The sequence below is a fragment of the Vollenhovia emeryi genome, unplaced genomic scaffold, assembly GCF_000949405.1.
Source record: "Vollenhovia emeryi isolate VEMERY1.0 unplaced genomic scaffold, V.emery_V1.0 DF939137.1, whole genome shotgun sequence".
Taxonomy (NCBI): Eukaryota; Metazoa; Arthropoda; class Insecta; order Hymenoptera; family Formicidae; genus Vollenhovia; species Vollenhovia emeryi.
In genome coordinates, this window is record NW_011967229.1 from 2,436,988 (window position 1) to 2,452,529 (window position 15,542).

The window sequence follows — 15,542 nt, forward strand, 5'->3', positions numbered from 1 at the left end:
TACAAATCGACTGATCTCTTTCGCGAGGTCGTATTTCGATTTTACGCAATTTCCGGTTTTTCTGTTTAAACGCTCATTCCAAAATGAGCGTTTGCGAAAGAGAGCAGTTGAAATATGTTGGTGGCTAAACAACTCTATTGCTCGGCAGAAGAGGAGTACCGCGCGACGACTTACTCTTTGATCGTGAATGGACTGATGATGCAGATTACGAGCGTGCCTAGCGAGATTGCGTAACTCCTTGGGGTAAGGGGTCGGTGCTCGATGAAGTTGCCTGGGGACTTCGGAATCTACCTCAGCAGCGAAACATATCCTCTTGCCGTTTCCGATGATCGAACTCGAAATCGGTCCTGTGGTCTGCGCCAGTTCTGCAATCGAAATTACGGCGGGTCACTAGAGCGAAGACACGATCGGCGCAACGAGGGATACTTTAATAAAATGCTGGCGAATGCGTGCGATGTTTTTCAACGTCGGCACTATTCGATACCAGTTTCTCAATATCTTACCATTTCATTCCTCGTCTTCCTGCCCGTCTTCTACTAGCAGCGTGAATAAATATCGCATTTCATTGTTAGTTAATAAGCCAGATAAAGCATGTACGTTTTTTGTAACAGCGTAAACTAAGGTAAGCAAGAAGCCAATTCTTTATTAGTTCAAATACACATAAACATAAGTAAAGCTACGTTAAAGAAAGGCGTGCAATAATTTTTCCACAAGTTACTGAAAGATTTCCAAGCTAATTCCTAACGAACGAAAGATTAGTGAGATGTTAATCAGAGATATAGAGAGAGACACTAAAGCCATGAATAAATAACAAAACTCTATACCGAAAACATTGCAAGTCATGGATACTCACGCTCCAGGTCCTGCCGCGGTTTCTGTGGCAGCATAAAGCAGCTCAGCACCATCATGTCCTCCTCGCAGTTGAACTCCTGCTGCAACGGCACCAACGGCTGGCTCTGATTGTCGCTCAGCCACAACGCCTTGAGGTTACTGAGATTCAGCATGGAGACTGGAAGAAACTTGATGCCGTTGTTGACGAGATTGAGCACCCGCAGCGAGGACAGATGGCCCAGCTCGGGCGGCACGCGCGTCAGATTGTTCGAGCGCAGCGAGAGCAGGGACAGGGACGTGCAGCTGCCAATCTCGGCGGGCAGCGCGCGCAGATAATTATTGTCCGCGTTGAGACAGTGCAGCTTGCGCAGCAAGCCAATCGAAGACGGCAAGTACTCGAGGAAGTTCTTAGTGATTATAAGCTCCTCTAAGCTCGACATCTGGCCGATGTCGTTCGGCAGTGCGTTCAATTGATTGTCGTCGATCTTGAGGGTGACGATCGTGCGCAGGTAGCAGAGCGTGTCGGGCAGCTCGAGCATCTCGTTCGAGGACAGATTCATGATCGCGATGTCGCGCCAGCCGCGTATCTCCATCGGGAGCGCGTTTATCGCGTTCATCGTGCAATCGAAGTGGTTCAGGCGGTAGAGCTGCTCGACGTTCGCCGGGACGCGCCTGATGTCGTTGCCGTCGATCCACAGCTCCGTGAGATTGATGAGATCTCCAACAACCTCAGGCTGAGAACAATGATAAATTTAAATATAAAATATAACAATAATATACCGGTTATTGGGAATAATATTATCACTCGTCATTAATTTTCCTCCCAATTTTGACAGGGAAGAGACACACTCCATTGTTTCTACCGAAATATGGATAGACAACGATACTCTTAACAATATTTTAAATACGTCCCCTTCCCTACATACAGAAAATATACCAAACCCAAGCGTCGGGAGATAAATTAATGTGTCAAAAATCAGAATCGTGTTCTTTACTTCGTTCGAGAATGATTTTACTTTAACATTAGTGTCTCGTAAGTTTGTAAAAATTCACGGCATCAAGAGTGGCCGCAAACGTCTATTTCGGGACGTCCAACGACTTCGAGCGACGCGTGAAAAGTGTAGATTTAAAAACGACGCCCTTACCAGCTCCGTGAATTCATTGTTGCCGATATCGAGCCTCTGCAGGTTCACCAGGCGGCTCATGCTCTTAGGCAACGTCATCATGTTGTTCTCCCGCAGCTCGAGCGTCCTCAAGGCTGACAGCCGCCCGAAGTTGGCCGGCAGGTATTCTATGTACGCGTCGTTTAGGTACAGCTCGCGCAAGCCGACGATATGCGTTATAGCATCCGGGAAACGCTCGAAGGGATTCACGCTGATGTCTATCGAGCGGAGACTCTTGCACTCCTTTATGTTGTCCGGTAACTCTCTTATACCTGCGGCATGGGGATGCAAATTTAGATGCAGTTAAGGCCTGTGTCTACGATGCTAGAATTCGATCCAAGTTCTAGCATCGTGGACCCAGGCCTGTCGAAACCGTGTCGATCGACAAGTCGCAAGACCGCAGCCCTCGGAGTGCATCCCGCGTCCCAGATAGCACACATAGTTCTATGAATATTCTTTTGGCGTGCAAATATTCTTAATTTCAGAATATTCTATAAATACGAGGTCTGTCCGGACAGTATCCGACCTTGTGCTCTACCCTTGTACCTGGGTGTGCTATTGTTAAAAAGATAAAGATAAATACGAGATTCGATGACGTAAAGGAAATAAAAAGGAACGCGACGAAGCGGCTGTTAACTATTCCGAAAGCTGAATACAAGGAGTGTTTCCGAAAGTGGGAGGATCGCTGAAAGAAGGTTGTAGCTTCCAAAGGCGAGTACTTTGAAGGGGACGTTGTCGCCATCGATCAGATTTAGATGCAGCACAAGGTCGGATACTTTCCGGACAGACCTCGTATACAGAGATTATTACAATTAGAAGTCGTATATTCATAACAAAGAACGTTTTCAGAATACTCGTCGAGAATGTCTTTGGAATATTTGTTCAGAATAATTTTTTAATATTCATCGAGTTTATGTATTGCACATTGTTTATTGTGTAATACACTCATCTTATGCAAAAGGCAGTGAAACCTGTGATCATACCATGTGTACGCGGCACGCTATATTCGATAGATTATTCTATTTTCTGTTAACCGATTATGTCTCAATTGTTTGCGTCTTTGGTTTAAATACTTCTGTTTCACTACTCATTATACTTTCAACATGTCTGACTGCGTAATCTTTAAATATGTCCGTTTCATTATTTATCACACTTTTATACGATCGACTGCGTGATCTTTGGTTTAATTTTTATATTGCGAATTCATTAATGTATTAAATTGCACTTTTTCTTCCTTTTTATACTGAATATGGTCCAATAAGGACCGAAACGTATATACGCATTTATAATTAAGTAAAAGGTTGTTTGGACACCACAAACTCGTTCTGGCTCCGAGCCCCTTCTTTTACCACTTGTTCTATTTACATTTGAAAAACATCTCTAGTAGTGCCAGTCGAATATTCTACGAACATAAGACAAATATATAAGAATGGCCTATGGGATATTCCAAATATTCTCGAAGAATAATCTTACAATGTTCGTAGGAGCGTCTTGCGCTATCTGAGGTGCAACCCTCAGAATGTCACTCACTGTTCTTGCTGAGGTCCAAGTACTCCAGGTTGATCAGCGACGCTATGGCGGGTGGTAACGTAGTGATCTCATTATCGCTAAGCGACAGTACTCTCAATTCGTGGCACTGAAATAGCGGCCTGGGAAGATCTCTTATCTGTGGGAGGAACACAGGGGAGTGTTAGGCGTCGTCGCAATCGCGCAATGACAATCGGAAGACAAGGGGGGCACTCACTCTATTGGCGTCGAGATACAACTTTTCCAACGTTCTCTCGTAAATGAACACATCGGGTGGTACATCGTAGAGATTACAGTGATTCAGCTGCAGGTCGCAGATGTCTTCTTCCTGGGTTCTCAGACACGCGGCGCACTGCCACCAAGAGCTACCCATTTCATGCGTGTGCAACTGGAAAGAGTGCGCGTTACATTAGCTGCAATTGTAAATCACGTTATTTCACACAGCTCGGTTTAATTAGATCCGTTAATAAGAACAAAGTTTCAACAATCCTGTGCTCAATAATCCACCCTCAATATACGACATTCGTCCACGCGAGACTCTTTGTCTCGCGGCTAAAAGCGAGACAAAATATTCTCTGCTCATGTCCGAGATAAACTGCAATTGATAAACAATTTACACGCGGATCCCATCGTGAGATTCGCAGCGAACGTTCACACCGTCTCGCTCCGTCGCGAGCGGGAGGGGGAAAGAACCGCTGCCGTGGGAGCACCAGGAAGCACCGTTACCTGCGGTGGTCTCAGGAACGATCCGGCCGCGATCCACCACCGTGGGACAGGTCCCACCACCGCACGCGAGAGCGTCGTCGCCGCCGCCGCCGACGCCGACGACGGCGATGGTCGTCCGCGGGGGCGCCGAGCCGCCGCCGCGATCTCCGGTCGCCGCACACCGTATCACCGCGTCGCGCCGCCGCGGCGCCGCGGGCTGCGGCCGTGGGTGGTCGTCGTCGCGTCGGATCCCGCGGGAATCGGCATCGCCGGCGCGTGCAACGGTGGCGGATGACGCCTGGCTGCGCGAGCGACCGCTGGCTGCGCCAGCCGCCGGACCGCTGGTGGGTACGTGAGACGCCGGCGCGTGGAACGTCAAGAAGTGATGGCCCGTCGGCGCTTCGCCGCCGTCCTCGTCCCCGCTGACGTCGCCGAGCTTCTCACGCGCATATCTCACTCCCTCCTCATCGCACGACGTACGGCGCAGTGCACGCCGATCGCGGGGATCCGTGTCACCCGATTCGCGGACTCGCCGATCCCGGGACTAACCGATTCGTCGCGCCCCACCCGCGGGACACCCTGGGCCGCTCTCGGAGGCTGCGAGACTGTGGCCGCGGGAGAGCCGCGGTCCAGAGCCGCGGCGAGACACGCTCCAATGATCGACGCCGAGAGCCCGAGGCCGAGGCCGACCACGAACGAAGGGCAGGGAAGCGGGGCGGGAGAGAGGGGGAGGGGGCGGAGGAACTCGAGCGGAAGAGGCTGGCGGAGACTTGACACTACCGACGAGCGTGCGAAACGCTCCCGGATTGTTGGAAATTGAAGATTGGAATTCGATCAATCGAACCCGCACTCCGCAGCTCGTCTCGTTTCGTCGATTGGCCGGATTTCAACCTCCGGACGCCAATCGCCTCCGCTCGATCGCGCGGCTCCGATGCCGAAGCGCCCTAAGGACCGTAGGGCCGTGGCGCGCGGAGAAAGGGCCTCCGGCCAGGCGAATTTGCGTAAACGTGCGTACGAGGAATCTGGAGGCTCGTCAATCTTTTCGTCTAACGTCAGCTCGTGTAAAGCGAACATTTTCGTCGACGAGTGTTGAATTCGTTAATGGAACCTTTCGCCTTTCACGAGTTCGCGCCAGACAAGAAAAATTCACGATTAAGGGCCTTCATTGGTCCACGGGTACACGCGTGAGGAAATAGACCAATTAATTTTCTTACGCGCGCGCTTACGCACCCACGCAAGTTTGTCTAGACTCCAGATGGACCCTGCGCGCCCTTCCGCAGACCATGGCCCTTTTCCCGTGTGCCCCGGTCCTTAGGCCCGTATTCTGAATCCTCTTTTATCGATAAAAGCGCTTCTAAAAGTGGCTTGTAGCCATCAGAAGACTATATTGGCGACTTTTAGAGGCGCGCTTTTATCGATGAAAGGGAGTTCAGAATACGGGCCTTAGTCTTTAGGGCAGCTCGACGTCGGTGTTTCATTTATTTGCTGAACAACGAGGAGATGATTCTAAATATCTGTAAATTTAATAAGAAATAAATTAATTAGCATTAGCAATTATAAGAATTTAAACGTAAAGTAAAAGGCGCTTTGTTCATTTCTTTTATATCTATACTTAATTAAAACGTACGTAATGTGTTCAATATTTGAAATCTATGAGCTATAATTCATGCCTACAACATTGTTCGATAGTTGATTGAAGTTTTAATGCAAATTAAGGCGCACTTTAAGATTTGCACTGGAATCCGCTGCAGAGTAGCGCAATTGTATGTAACGTGTGGCGACTCACGCCACATCAAGCGCGCGGGCACCACACGTCACGGCGCCGCTACTGCGAGCGCCGGTGACACGACGGTGGTTCGGCGCGCCGCCGCCAGGCGGCCACCAGCGCCGACAGCATACTCGCACTTAAAATTCAGTGGCGAAGGGTATATAAAGACCTCCGGCGACGACGAAACTTATTAAGTGATTCTTGCTGGAGACAGTTCGCGAGAGTGTTGATCGAGTGAGCCCCTCGGGCCTCGATTATTTTGCGCCGAGCGAGCCCCTTGGGCCTCGGTATCTCTATCGAGCGAGTCTCCTTAGGTCTTCGATATCTTCACCGAGAACGAGCCTCCTTGGACCTTGATATCTTCGCCGAGCGAGCCCCTCGAGCCTCGGTATCTCTATTGAGCGAGCTTCCTTAGGCCTCGATGTCTTCACCGAGCGAGCCCCGCGGGCCTCGGTATCTCCATCGAGCGAGCCTCCTTAGGCCTCGATATGTTCACCGAGCGAGCCTCCTTAGGCGGCTTAGGCCTCGATATCTTCACCGAGCGAGCTCCTCGGACCTCGGTATCTCCATCGAGCGAGCTCCTCGGGCCTCGACGCCTACCCCAAGCGAGCCCCTGAGGGCCTTGGCACTCCGAGACGTCCCCCCACCAGGACGTCCACCGGGAAGCCTAGAGTGCGTACACGTAACGCCTCTACCACCGTCGCAGCCCGTAGTTCCACTGGATCCGCGACTACGCCAGAGGCACAGTCCTCCACCGATATCCGGAGAAAGCTACATCCCGTGGAGACTAGAGCCGATTACGGGAATAGGAGCCCGATTTCGAGAGCAGGGAACGCCAGTACACAGCAGAGTTGCCACCACCGAAGCAGCCACTCAGACTTCACCGCAGAAGTCAGCCGTACCCAAGGTTGTACGCATAGACGTGGCGCAGCAACCCTCACCGAGAATAACTCAGATATCGACAAGCCCGGACAGTCCTTAAGAAGACACGTAACCGCTCTTCTCAGGGCGACACATGCAAACCGCCCTTTTCAGGGCGACCAAAAGAATTTGACAATAGAACACCCACGGTTCTCCGCAAGAACTAGGGACTCTAGCAAGAACCACTACATAACGTAATACCGAAACTATTATACAAGAAAAATAGATTATCATTTCATGATTCTATCTAATTTATGCAAATCAAGCTTCTAATAATATTTAGACTCAAATAAAATAATTATAAGTAATGGATTTTACTGACAACTACAAATTGGCGCCTATTTTTTTACCCATTTTGAAAATTAAAAAATTTTGCGTTTTGTCGCTGGCAATAAAGAATGTTATTTTTACCATTCGTCGATAACATATCGACAACCATCCGTCGGTAGCTATTCGCAGAACAGCGCTCGGGTTTCTTTCTTTCCTTCTCTTTTTCTCCCTCCAACTTGTCCATTGCTGCCTGCTGGCTAGCGACTATGTCAAAAGACGAGGTAGCCGTGGACGCCCATTGACATGAGAGATCGCGATCCGCTTGAGATCGGCTCTCGCGAGACACCGAAAGAGACGAAGCGACGTGTCCCCGAGCAGACGATCCCGCGTAGCGACATGGGCACCTCGGATCTACGAAGCTGGCCGATTTTCAGTCTACTCGAGCCGGAATTCGTCTCGCGGATTCACATGGTTGTGGTCTACGGTAATTCGCCCTTTTCTTTTCCCCCCTTTCCCGTGCTCTGCGGTGTTGTTCAACCTAACGTTTCTCGAAGCAGGTAACCTGGGCAACGAGGCCTTGATCGTGACGAGGGACAAGACTGTGTACGCCCTGGGTAACAATATCGCCGGCTGCCTGGGGACGGGGGACGCGCACAGCACGCTGTATCCGAAGAAGGTCGAGGCCCTATGCGACAAGGATATAAAGACGTTCGCGTACGGCAGCGGACCTCATGTTCTGGTGCTCACAAAAGAGGGAGAGGTACACTACAAGTCTTGTATGTCGAAACAAAATGAATCTTCAAATAACGCTTCTCTAAAATACACAGAGTTCCGGTGCGTTCCCATTAAACACAAGTTTAGAGCTAAGCTAGTCATTTTGATAACAAATAACAAAGACAGAACAATTGATGCTTACACTTTGCACTGCTCTGATATTTGTGTAGTTCGCACGAGGTTTGTTTTCTGTTCCTGCACTGGTGAACTAGAGCAGTAAGCTAGAATAAGAAAAAATATACTTGTCTTACTCTAATTGATTGGCACCAGTTCACCGGTGCAGGAACAGAAAGCAAACCCATAGTCTGTACTAGAGTTCTGTAGGAAAAACGGATTATTCTATCTGGCCGTTCTTTGTCGACACATTCCGAGGAATTGTCAGGGATCTTATGAAACCGCCAAGTTACAAGCGACACACTCGCGAGGCGTCGGAATAAACGATAGCAAATTCTCGATAGGTGTATTCCTGGGGCCACAACGGTTACTGCGAGCTGGGGAATGGCACGTGCAATCAAGGTCTCACGCCTACCCTAGTGAACATGCCGAGTCTAGGCGGCGCTCTGGGCATGAAGCGCATCGTGGACATCGCGTGCGGGAGCCACCATTCCGTCGCTCTGACCGAAGACGGCGAGGTGAGCAAAGGTCGGGACACGACGACGACTCTGTGTCGTTACGAGCTAAGACGCGTCTCGTTTCAGGTGTACGCCTGGGGACAGAATAACTGCGGGCAAGTGGGTAGCAGCATCAGCACGAATCAGGGCGCGCCCAGGCAGGTGAACTCCAACCTGGCTGGGAAGAAGGTCATTCACATCTCCTGCGGTCAGACCTCCACCATGGCGGTCGTCGAAAACGGCGAGGTGTACGGCTGGGGCTACAACGGCGTCGGCCAGCTGGGGATAGGCAATTACGTCAACCAAATGACGCCCTGCCGGGTCGGCTCGCTGATAGGAACTGTGATAGGTAGTTCTCGATCTCGGTAGACCGACCTGGGGAGCGGAGAACGACAGGGCGGAACGCTGAGCGAGTATTGTCGTTTCAGTCAAGGTGGCCTGCGGATACGCGCACACGCTGGCGCTGACGGACGAGGGGAAGCTCTACGTCTGGGGCGGGAACAGTTACGGCCAGCTGGGGATCGGCAACAAGACGAACGCCTGTAACCCAGTTATGGTAAATTCATATTTAACGGTTATATCGCGATGGAGACGGGAGAACGGAAGGAAAGTGGAAAAGCGAGGGATTTTATCATCAATAGTTGGATCATCAGGTGAAGCACGAAATGGGAAGGCTGTCCGACATCGCTGCGCTGCACTACAATCACATAAGCGTCGGCGTCGGCGAGGGAGGACGTGTCTACATGTGGGGCCACTGCCGCGGTCAGAGCGTCACGACCCCGACCGCCACTCCGTTCTCAAACGTGCACGACGCGCTCGCGTCCTACGGATCGCCGAGCGTTATGCACGAACCGCTGATCCTCCACCTGAACGAAGAGTCGAGCCTGTTGGAGAGCCTGGGAGCCGCGTTCGACGATCCTGTAGGTCTTGTTCTACGTCCTGTGTTTGTCCGCTTCGCGTGTACTCGCGTTCTCAAAATGTACAATATTGAGGAGAAAGTGCAGTTGAGAAGCAAATAGATGTAATTATTAATAACATCGCTAGTTACATATCAGTGCCTCGGAGATAAGCAATGTCAAGTTTGTCAAGCTGATTTAAAAAAATATAAAATCTATCTTTGCAATACATGTGACTTAACATTGTTTATCTCTGAGGCACTGATGTATAATATTTTCACTTATTAGAGCGGTTAAGACTTGTAATTTTTTTAACTAAGCTCTGTGTTAATCAAAGCTCGAGTCTTCTTGAAAGAGATCTCGAGAAGCTTCTCTAAGGAGAAATGTATTTACCGAAGTCGACGGTAAGCACTTTGATGTTCAAAATCGTAATACATTTCTCGATTTTAATTAATGAATGCGAATATTTTATGTACCGGACTAATGTCACGCGCGTCTGACTCTAACTTTTTCTCTTCTTTTCGACACAGGAGACGAGTGATCTCACGATACAAGTGGACGGCCAATGTATCCACGTGCACAAGGCTATCTTGAAGATTCGCTGTCCGTACTTCCGAACCATGTTTCAGCACAACTGGGCGGAAAACAACCAGAGGTAATCCCAAAGGACAAGGGTTGACAAAGGGCCAGTGTTATTCGTGATTAAAGATTTTTCAAGTTTCGCTAACCTCATCCTTCTCTCCTGACAGCGTCATCGAGCATGACCAATTCTCTTACGGCGTCTACAAAGCCTTCCTGAAGTATTTGTACACCGACGTGATCGATCTGCCTGTGGAGAAAGCATTAGGTGAGTACGTCGAGTACGCCACGGGGTGGTGGTCGGTCCGCGTGGCCTCGCAATTGATCAGCACCATCTCTCGTTACAGAGCTCTTGGATCTGGCTAACTTGTACTGCGAGAACAGTCTCAAGAAGCATTGTATTCGGATGATAAAACAAGGAATCACCGTGGCAAACGTCGCTTATTTGTATAGCATCGCGATCGAGTACAACGCGGAGGTAGCGAAGCGCCGTCACTATTAATACTCATTAATATTTCATTAACTGATACGCGCAGAGAATTTTTTCTTAAAATTTATTCCGACAATCGCGTAATCGTCGGGTAACGCGGCACTTCGAGGAATTTTATGATAGTTCTTTTGAAATTTCATCGTACATTCTACTAGTAATTATACTTGATATACATTTTACTAGTGGAATATACATTGTAAAATATAAAAAAACTCGTACAGTTCTTCAAAATGCCGTGTTGTTCCACGATTACATAGTTTTCAGGGTAAATTTTAAGAGCAAATTCTCTCCGTGTACAGATATCGCTTTATCTACACGTGCATGCATTATTGAATGCCGACGGCAATTCTTTTTTTTTGTAGGAACTAGAAGAATTCTGTTTCAAGTTCGCTTTGAATCACATGACGGCTGTGACGCAGACGGAAAATTTCGCCAAGCTGGACGAGAACACGGTAAAAACTTTTATAATTAAGGCGGGCAAGGCCGGTGTTTTTAGGACGTAAATTCGTCTGTTTACCTCAAGGACAATGCGCCTCGACGAGAATAGGCGAAATTCGCCGAGTCTGTCTGTCGCCGCACGAAAGCTCGTGGCGCATTTCACGACGAGATACTCCGACATTCTATTTCTTAAGTTTGCATTTCGCTATTAGCATTTTGTCGCAAGTGATAAATGGACGCGACCGACGAGTCGCGCGGACTATCTCGCGCGTCCCGCAATAATATTTCGCACGAGAGTTTTCTTCGCCGATCTCGGAGATTGTGATCTTGCAAAGGTACCTGAGATTATCGTAGAATTCGCGTACACGGAAGAAGAAGAAAAAATTGGCGACGCCACTTATCGAGGGAGATCGAACTCGCGTCCGCGACGACGCGTTAATCTGCGTAACGACGTTGATTGACGACGCGTCGAGTTTGTCGAACGATTGCGAAAGTTATATTGTTCCGCATTTCTTTTTATTATTTCTGTGATATAGCGTATCTATTTTTTTGCGATCACGCCGACGTCTCTCGCCGATTTTGTTTGTCAGACGGCGAACTTTGTAAAATATAAGTATACGCATGTACGACGCGAAACAGTAGAAATAAACTTTTTTTAACACCGCCAATGCTGTGTCATTAACGCCGCTCACTCCCGTCCGCCGATACCCGGGGCTCTCAGCGACAACAGTGAGCGAATGAAAGAGAGTCGGGAGTGGAGGAGCTCGGTTGAGGGAGACCTCGCACGGTCGTTCGTACATCATTTTATTACGATATCCTCAATATATACAAGCGATAGATTTTGTCGTTCGTATAATACGTATCTACTGATTAATAATCACCATATGATGTTTAATATACATACATATATATATACCTTGAAACGGGAACGGTCAATGTTTCGCGACACGGAGATTAACTCCGATAAATCTGTACACGTGTATCAACTTCATCCTCTCTTTCTCTCTCTCTCTCTCTCTCTCTCTTTCTCTCGCACGTTCTCTCTCTCTCCCTCTCGCCCCTCGATTCCGAGTCGCCGAACGCCGTTGATCGTTCATATTCCAATCTCGCATATAGAAGTATACAAGATATACATATACGGAGTGTCTATCTTACAGCGGCCACCGCAAAACGGGCGCTCAGTATATATACGTGCGTCTTTTATTTTATTTTAAATGTATTTATATATTATGTATAAGTAATTATTATGTTAAATTAGGTGATCGGTCGTGCGCCGCGACCGCGAAAACTCTCCCGTCGCAACCAGCGCGTGCAACCAAGTGCGAGCGTGAGCGTGTGTGTCGAAAGGGTTGTGCGCGATAACGATTGCCGGCCGTGCCGAGAGGAGCCGCGGTATCGTTAACGACATCGCCGTCCTTTCGCCGCGCCGAACGCTCGGTTTGATCAATAGAAGCCGGCCCGATTGCGCGACGGGCGAGTGACAAATTACGTTTTACAAACGTAAGGTCGTTTTCATTTTAGTGGTCGATAGTGTCCGCCGCCGATCGATTAGTCATCGGCAAGTAGTAGATAATCAATGACAGGTGTTGGTAGAAATTGTAATAGATGAATTGTATCTCTCTACTCGTGATAAGAGCGCGAAGATTTGTCATTTCGGATTACTTGTCGCTCGGCGAAACGGAGATTCGCGACGGCGGGCGCTTGCACGCGGTGGTTGCGCGTCGCCGGTCGCGTAGCGCCACGACGCGACGTACCTTCCCGAGGAGGGGAGTTTCCCTCTCGCGAGACCGCGAGATCCTCCCCGGGTGCCGGCGCGGTCGGGGCGCCGCGACCGGCCACCGACAGCTCGACCACTCGTCGTCGGTCCATTTAGAGTTTCATTAGTAGTAATCGTTCTCCACTTCACTGCTTTCTTTGTATTAATTAGAGCGTATTTAGGCCTGCGGGCTACTTTTCCCCAGCGACGCGCTCTGCGAGTCCCGTCGACGACAAAACCGAGAGACTTCCCTGCCCGCTCGGGCCACCGATCTCCCCTCGCGCGCCCCTCCAAGGTACGGAGAGAGAGAAAAGAATGGCGTCTCTGTAATTCGTATTTGCGACCCCCCGCCGATCGACGATAAACTGCCCTTCCGCAGGAACCATCTGTCTCCTTCAGGATCAATCAAGGGACTCCGTCTTCTCCCCTGTTTGCTCGGCGAGTTCATCTTCTTCCTTTGGTTTCCCTCAATTTTTTTTCTTTTTCAGTGGATTGCCCGCATCTCTCATCTCCTGTACCCCCCCCCCCCACCCCACCCCCCGCTTTTCTCTCTATCGACGCTCGTTTTCATCCCCTCCGTCGTTACTGTTCTTATAGAAATTTGCATTGGAGAAGCGAGGATCCTTCACCCGGAGAGAAGAATGGCCCCCCCCTGCGACAGCTGATTTACTAAACGCGCTTATCTAAACGGGATCGCCCCGGCATCGACGCTATTTCCGAGATAACCGCTATTTCGAGACTCGGAAGTCCCTCCGACCCTTTGCCCCCTTTCTCCTCAAGTTGCCGATAGATTACCTGTCGTTTACCCCGGCGAGAGGGAGGAGACGATCGTTCGCGCGCACGTTTCGACGACGCCGATGAAAAGTGCGAGACTGCGGAAACTGGAAATTGCGAAAGTATAACTTCCACGGGAGGGGGAGAACCGTTTTACGCTGCTCCTCGCCCCGGGGAAATATATTTGGGGAAACGTGTCCGGGGGTATTTATTTATACGGGGACGCGGAAGAGAGGTAGACGCGAAAGATATTAGAATGTAATTACACGCGCGGGAAATTTTCGCGTGCAGCTTCAATGGGGATAAAGTATCGGATGAACGGGAGACACACACATACACGCGCACCCACACATACGCGCGCGCACGTGGATGATTTTTCGACGGCTTATACCGCTGATAAAACTGTATTGGGAAAACGATCGTAACGGAAAACGCCTGAAAATGCAATATTTTTGATCGACGTGCTGCGTCGGTACTTTTATACGCACCTGCACGTAACGATACGCAAAAAAATGCGCAACACGCGCACACGCATAAGACACACGAGTCCTCGTGTGACAATTACGACGCGAAATATGAATCTGCTGATACCCCGATTTCGCAATGCGCGGTTACGAAAAATGCACACAAACGTTCACGCACACGCATGTGAAACTAATGCAGGGAGTTCCTCCTGTCTCGTTTGCATTTTTATCGCGTATTTTCGATAAATTTCATCACGCCGCGCTCCGCGATCGGTTTTCCGTCCGATCGGCGTATAACTCGCGAATTGATTTATTAATTATCCGAATTAATTTCGCAGAGATTCGGATGAATCCGATCCTTCGGATTTATTAGATTCCAATGATCCGGCTGTCTGACGGAGGGGGGTGGGAGGGAGGGCGGGAAGAGGTTTGAGCGATCCGATAATAATTATTTCCGACAATTCGGATATCGAGTTATCCGGGTATTTATGGCGTTTACGCGACGATACCGGGATGGATTTTCTGGGAGGTGGAGAGACTTTCGTGGTAAAATACGAATCGATTTTGGCATATTACGCCTCGCGATTACTTACCCCGTCCAATCACCCTGGTAGCTCGAGCGCGAATTAAGGATCTCGCAGACTCGTGCACGAGCTCGATTTGTCCGACGTCGGGTCCAGGTAATCCGGATATTCGGACTTGCGTAATGTACAGTATAACGAATTATTATTTATAGTACGTATAGTTATATTTATATATGTATATTAATAATTATCCTTTGCTTTATGCTAGATTATTCAGACACTCGCAGCCTTGGCGACGATTCCGGGATGCAAAATTTCGGAGGATATCGTCGCGGAGGCCGGGGAAGGATCGATTCCGAGATTTTTTTCTTTCCGGTCTCTTTACCGGCCACGGCGATTATGCTATGTTCTTTTTCAAATACCTTTCCAAATGTGCCGCTCAGTTTTGCGTTATTTGCCTCGTCTCGCGCGTCGTCGTTGTTTCCCAATTATTCTAATATCGAGAACTCGTTGAGATTCGCATTTGTCGCTCACTCGTTCTATTTATTTCCGAAGGGCGCGGAATCGGAAACCGGCGCTTTAGATCGCGGTGTCTCTTGTCGAAAGGTGTTCCCGATAACTTTTGCGATGTTCTTCCCCCCCTCCCCCCCCCGAGAGTATATGCGTATTGCAACTTCTGTCTTATCTAATTGGCGTGGAAAGAAAAAGGTACCGACGTTTTTAAAGTGCAATTCGAGGTAAAATATTGCAACGTGTTACACACGTTTGTCTTGAAAATTTCGAAATCGATTGTTTGATTTACCTGTATAATTCTCGTCATTATTATTCCTATAGTACCGTTATCGCGCGCTACTATTTACTCGTTATCGTTATAATTACCGTTATTATTAATATTTCTCATTATCCTTATCTAATATAATTATCGTTATTATTATCATTATCGTTATCACCGTCTCATTGTAACTTTTTCACCGTTGTCAGCTCGTGCAATTTGTGTTGTCCCGCTTCGCTGTCACTAGGTCTCATTCCTAATGTATATTCTTAGCATGAT

General features: G+C 48.9%; 2 protein-coding genes across 7 annotated transcripts in view; one reads left to right on the top strand and one right to left on the bottom strand.

Annotated features, from left to right (window-relative positions):
* LOC105567509 (protein lap1) overlaps positions 1–4,493 on the bottom strand; it is a 14,010-nt gene extending 9,517 nt beyond the window's left edge. For both annotated transcript variants that reach the window (XM_012022428.1, XM_012022427.1), the window contains exons 1-5: positions 3,739–4,493; positions 3,525–3,660; positions 1,977–2,266; positions 854–1,565; positions 175–365 (exon numbers count right to left, since the gene is read on the bottom strand). In XM_012022428.1, the coding sequence (XP_011877818.1) occupies positions 175–365; positions 854–1,565; positions 1,977–2,266; positions 3,525–3,660; positions 3,739–3,894 (1,485 nt within the window). In that variant the 5' untranslated portion in view covers positions 3,895–4,493. The remainder of the gene's footprint in view (positions 1–174; positions 366–853; positions 1,566–1,976; positions 2,267–3,524; positions 3,661–3,738) is intronic.
* A 2,915-nt stretch (positions 4,494–7,408) lies between these two features.
* Positions 7,409–11,641, top strand: LOC105567511 (RCC1 and BTB domain-containing protein 1-like). 5 transcript variants are annotated; one of them, XM_012022429.1, is made up of 10 exons: positions 7,409–7,669; positions 7,740–7,945; positions 8,418–8,591; positions 8,658–8,919; positions 8,999–9,126; positions 9,212–9,490; positions 9,997–10,121; positions 10,216–10,313; positions 10,393–10,523; positions 10,898–11,641. In XM_012022429.1, exons 1-10 carry the CDS (start codon positions 7,489–7,491, stop codon positions 11,036–11,038), a joined length of 1,725 nt encoding a protein of 574 aa, XP_011877819.1. In that variant the 5' UTR covers positions 7,409–7,488; the 3' UTR covers positions 11,039–11,641. The 5 variants fall into 5 exon arrangements, with proteins under 5 accessions (XP_011877819.1, XP_011877821.1, XP_011877820.1 ...); XM_012022431.1 differs by having other exon boundaries at positions 9,224–9,490; XM_012022430.1 differs by having other exon boundaries at positions 7,743–7,945.
* Positions 11,642–15,542: the final 3,901 nt, after the last annotated feature.

Coding starts and splice junctions, on each gene's coding strand:
- LOC105567511 (XM_012022429.1), top strand. CDS start 7,489: ATGAGAGATCGCGATCCGCTTGAGATCGGCTCTCGCGAGACACCGAAA. Junction 7,670..7,739: donor TCACATGGTTGTGGTCTACG/GTAATTCGCCCT, acceptor CGTTTCTCGAAG/CAGGTAACCTGGGCAACGAG. Junction 10,122..10,215: donor TGGGCGGAAAACAACCAGAG/GTAATCCCAAAG, acceptor CTCTCCTGACAG/CGTCATCGAGCATGACCAAT.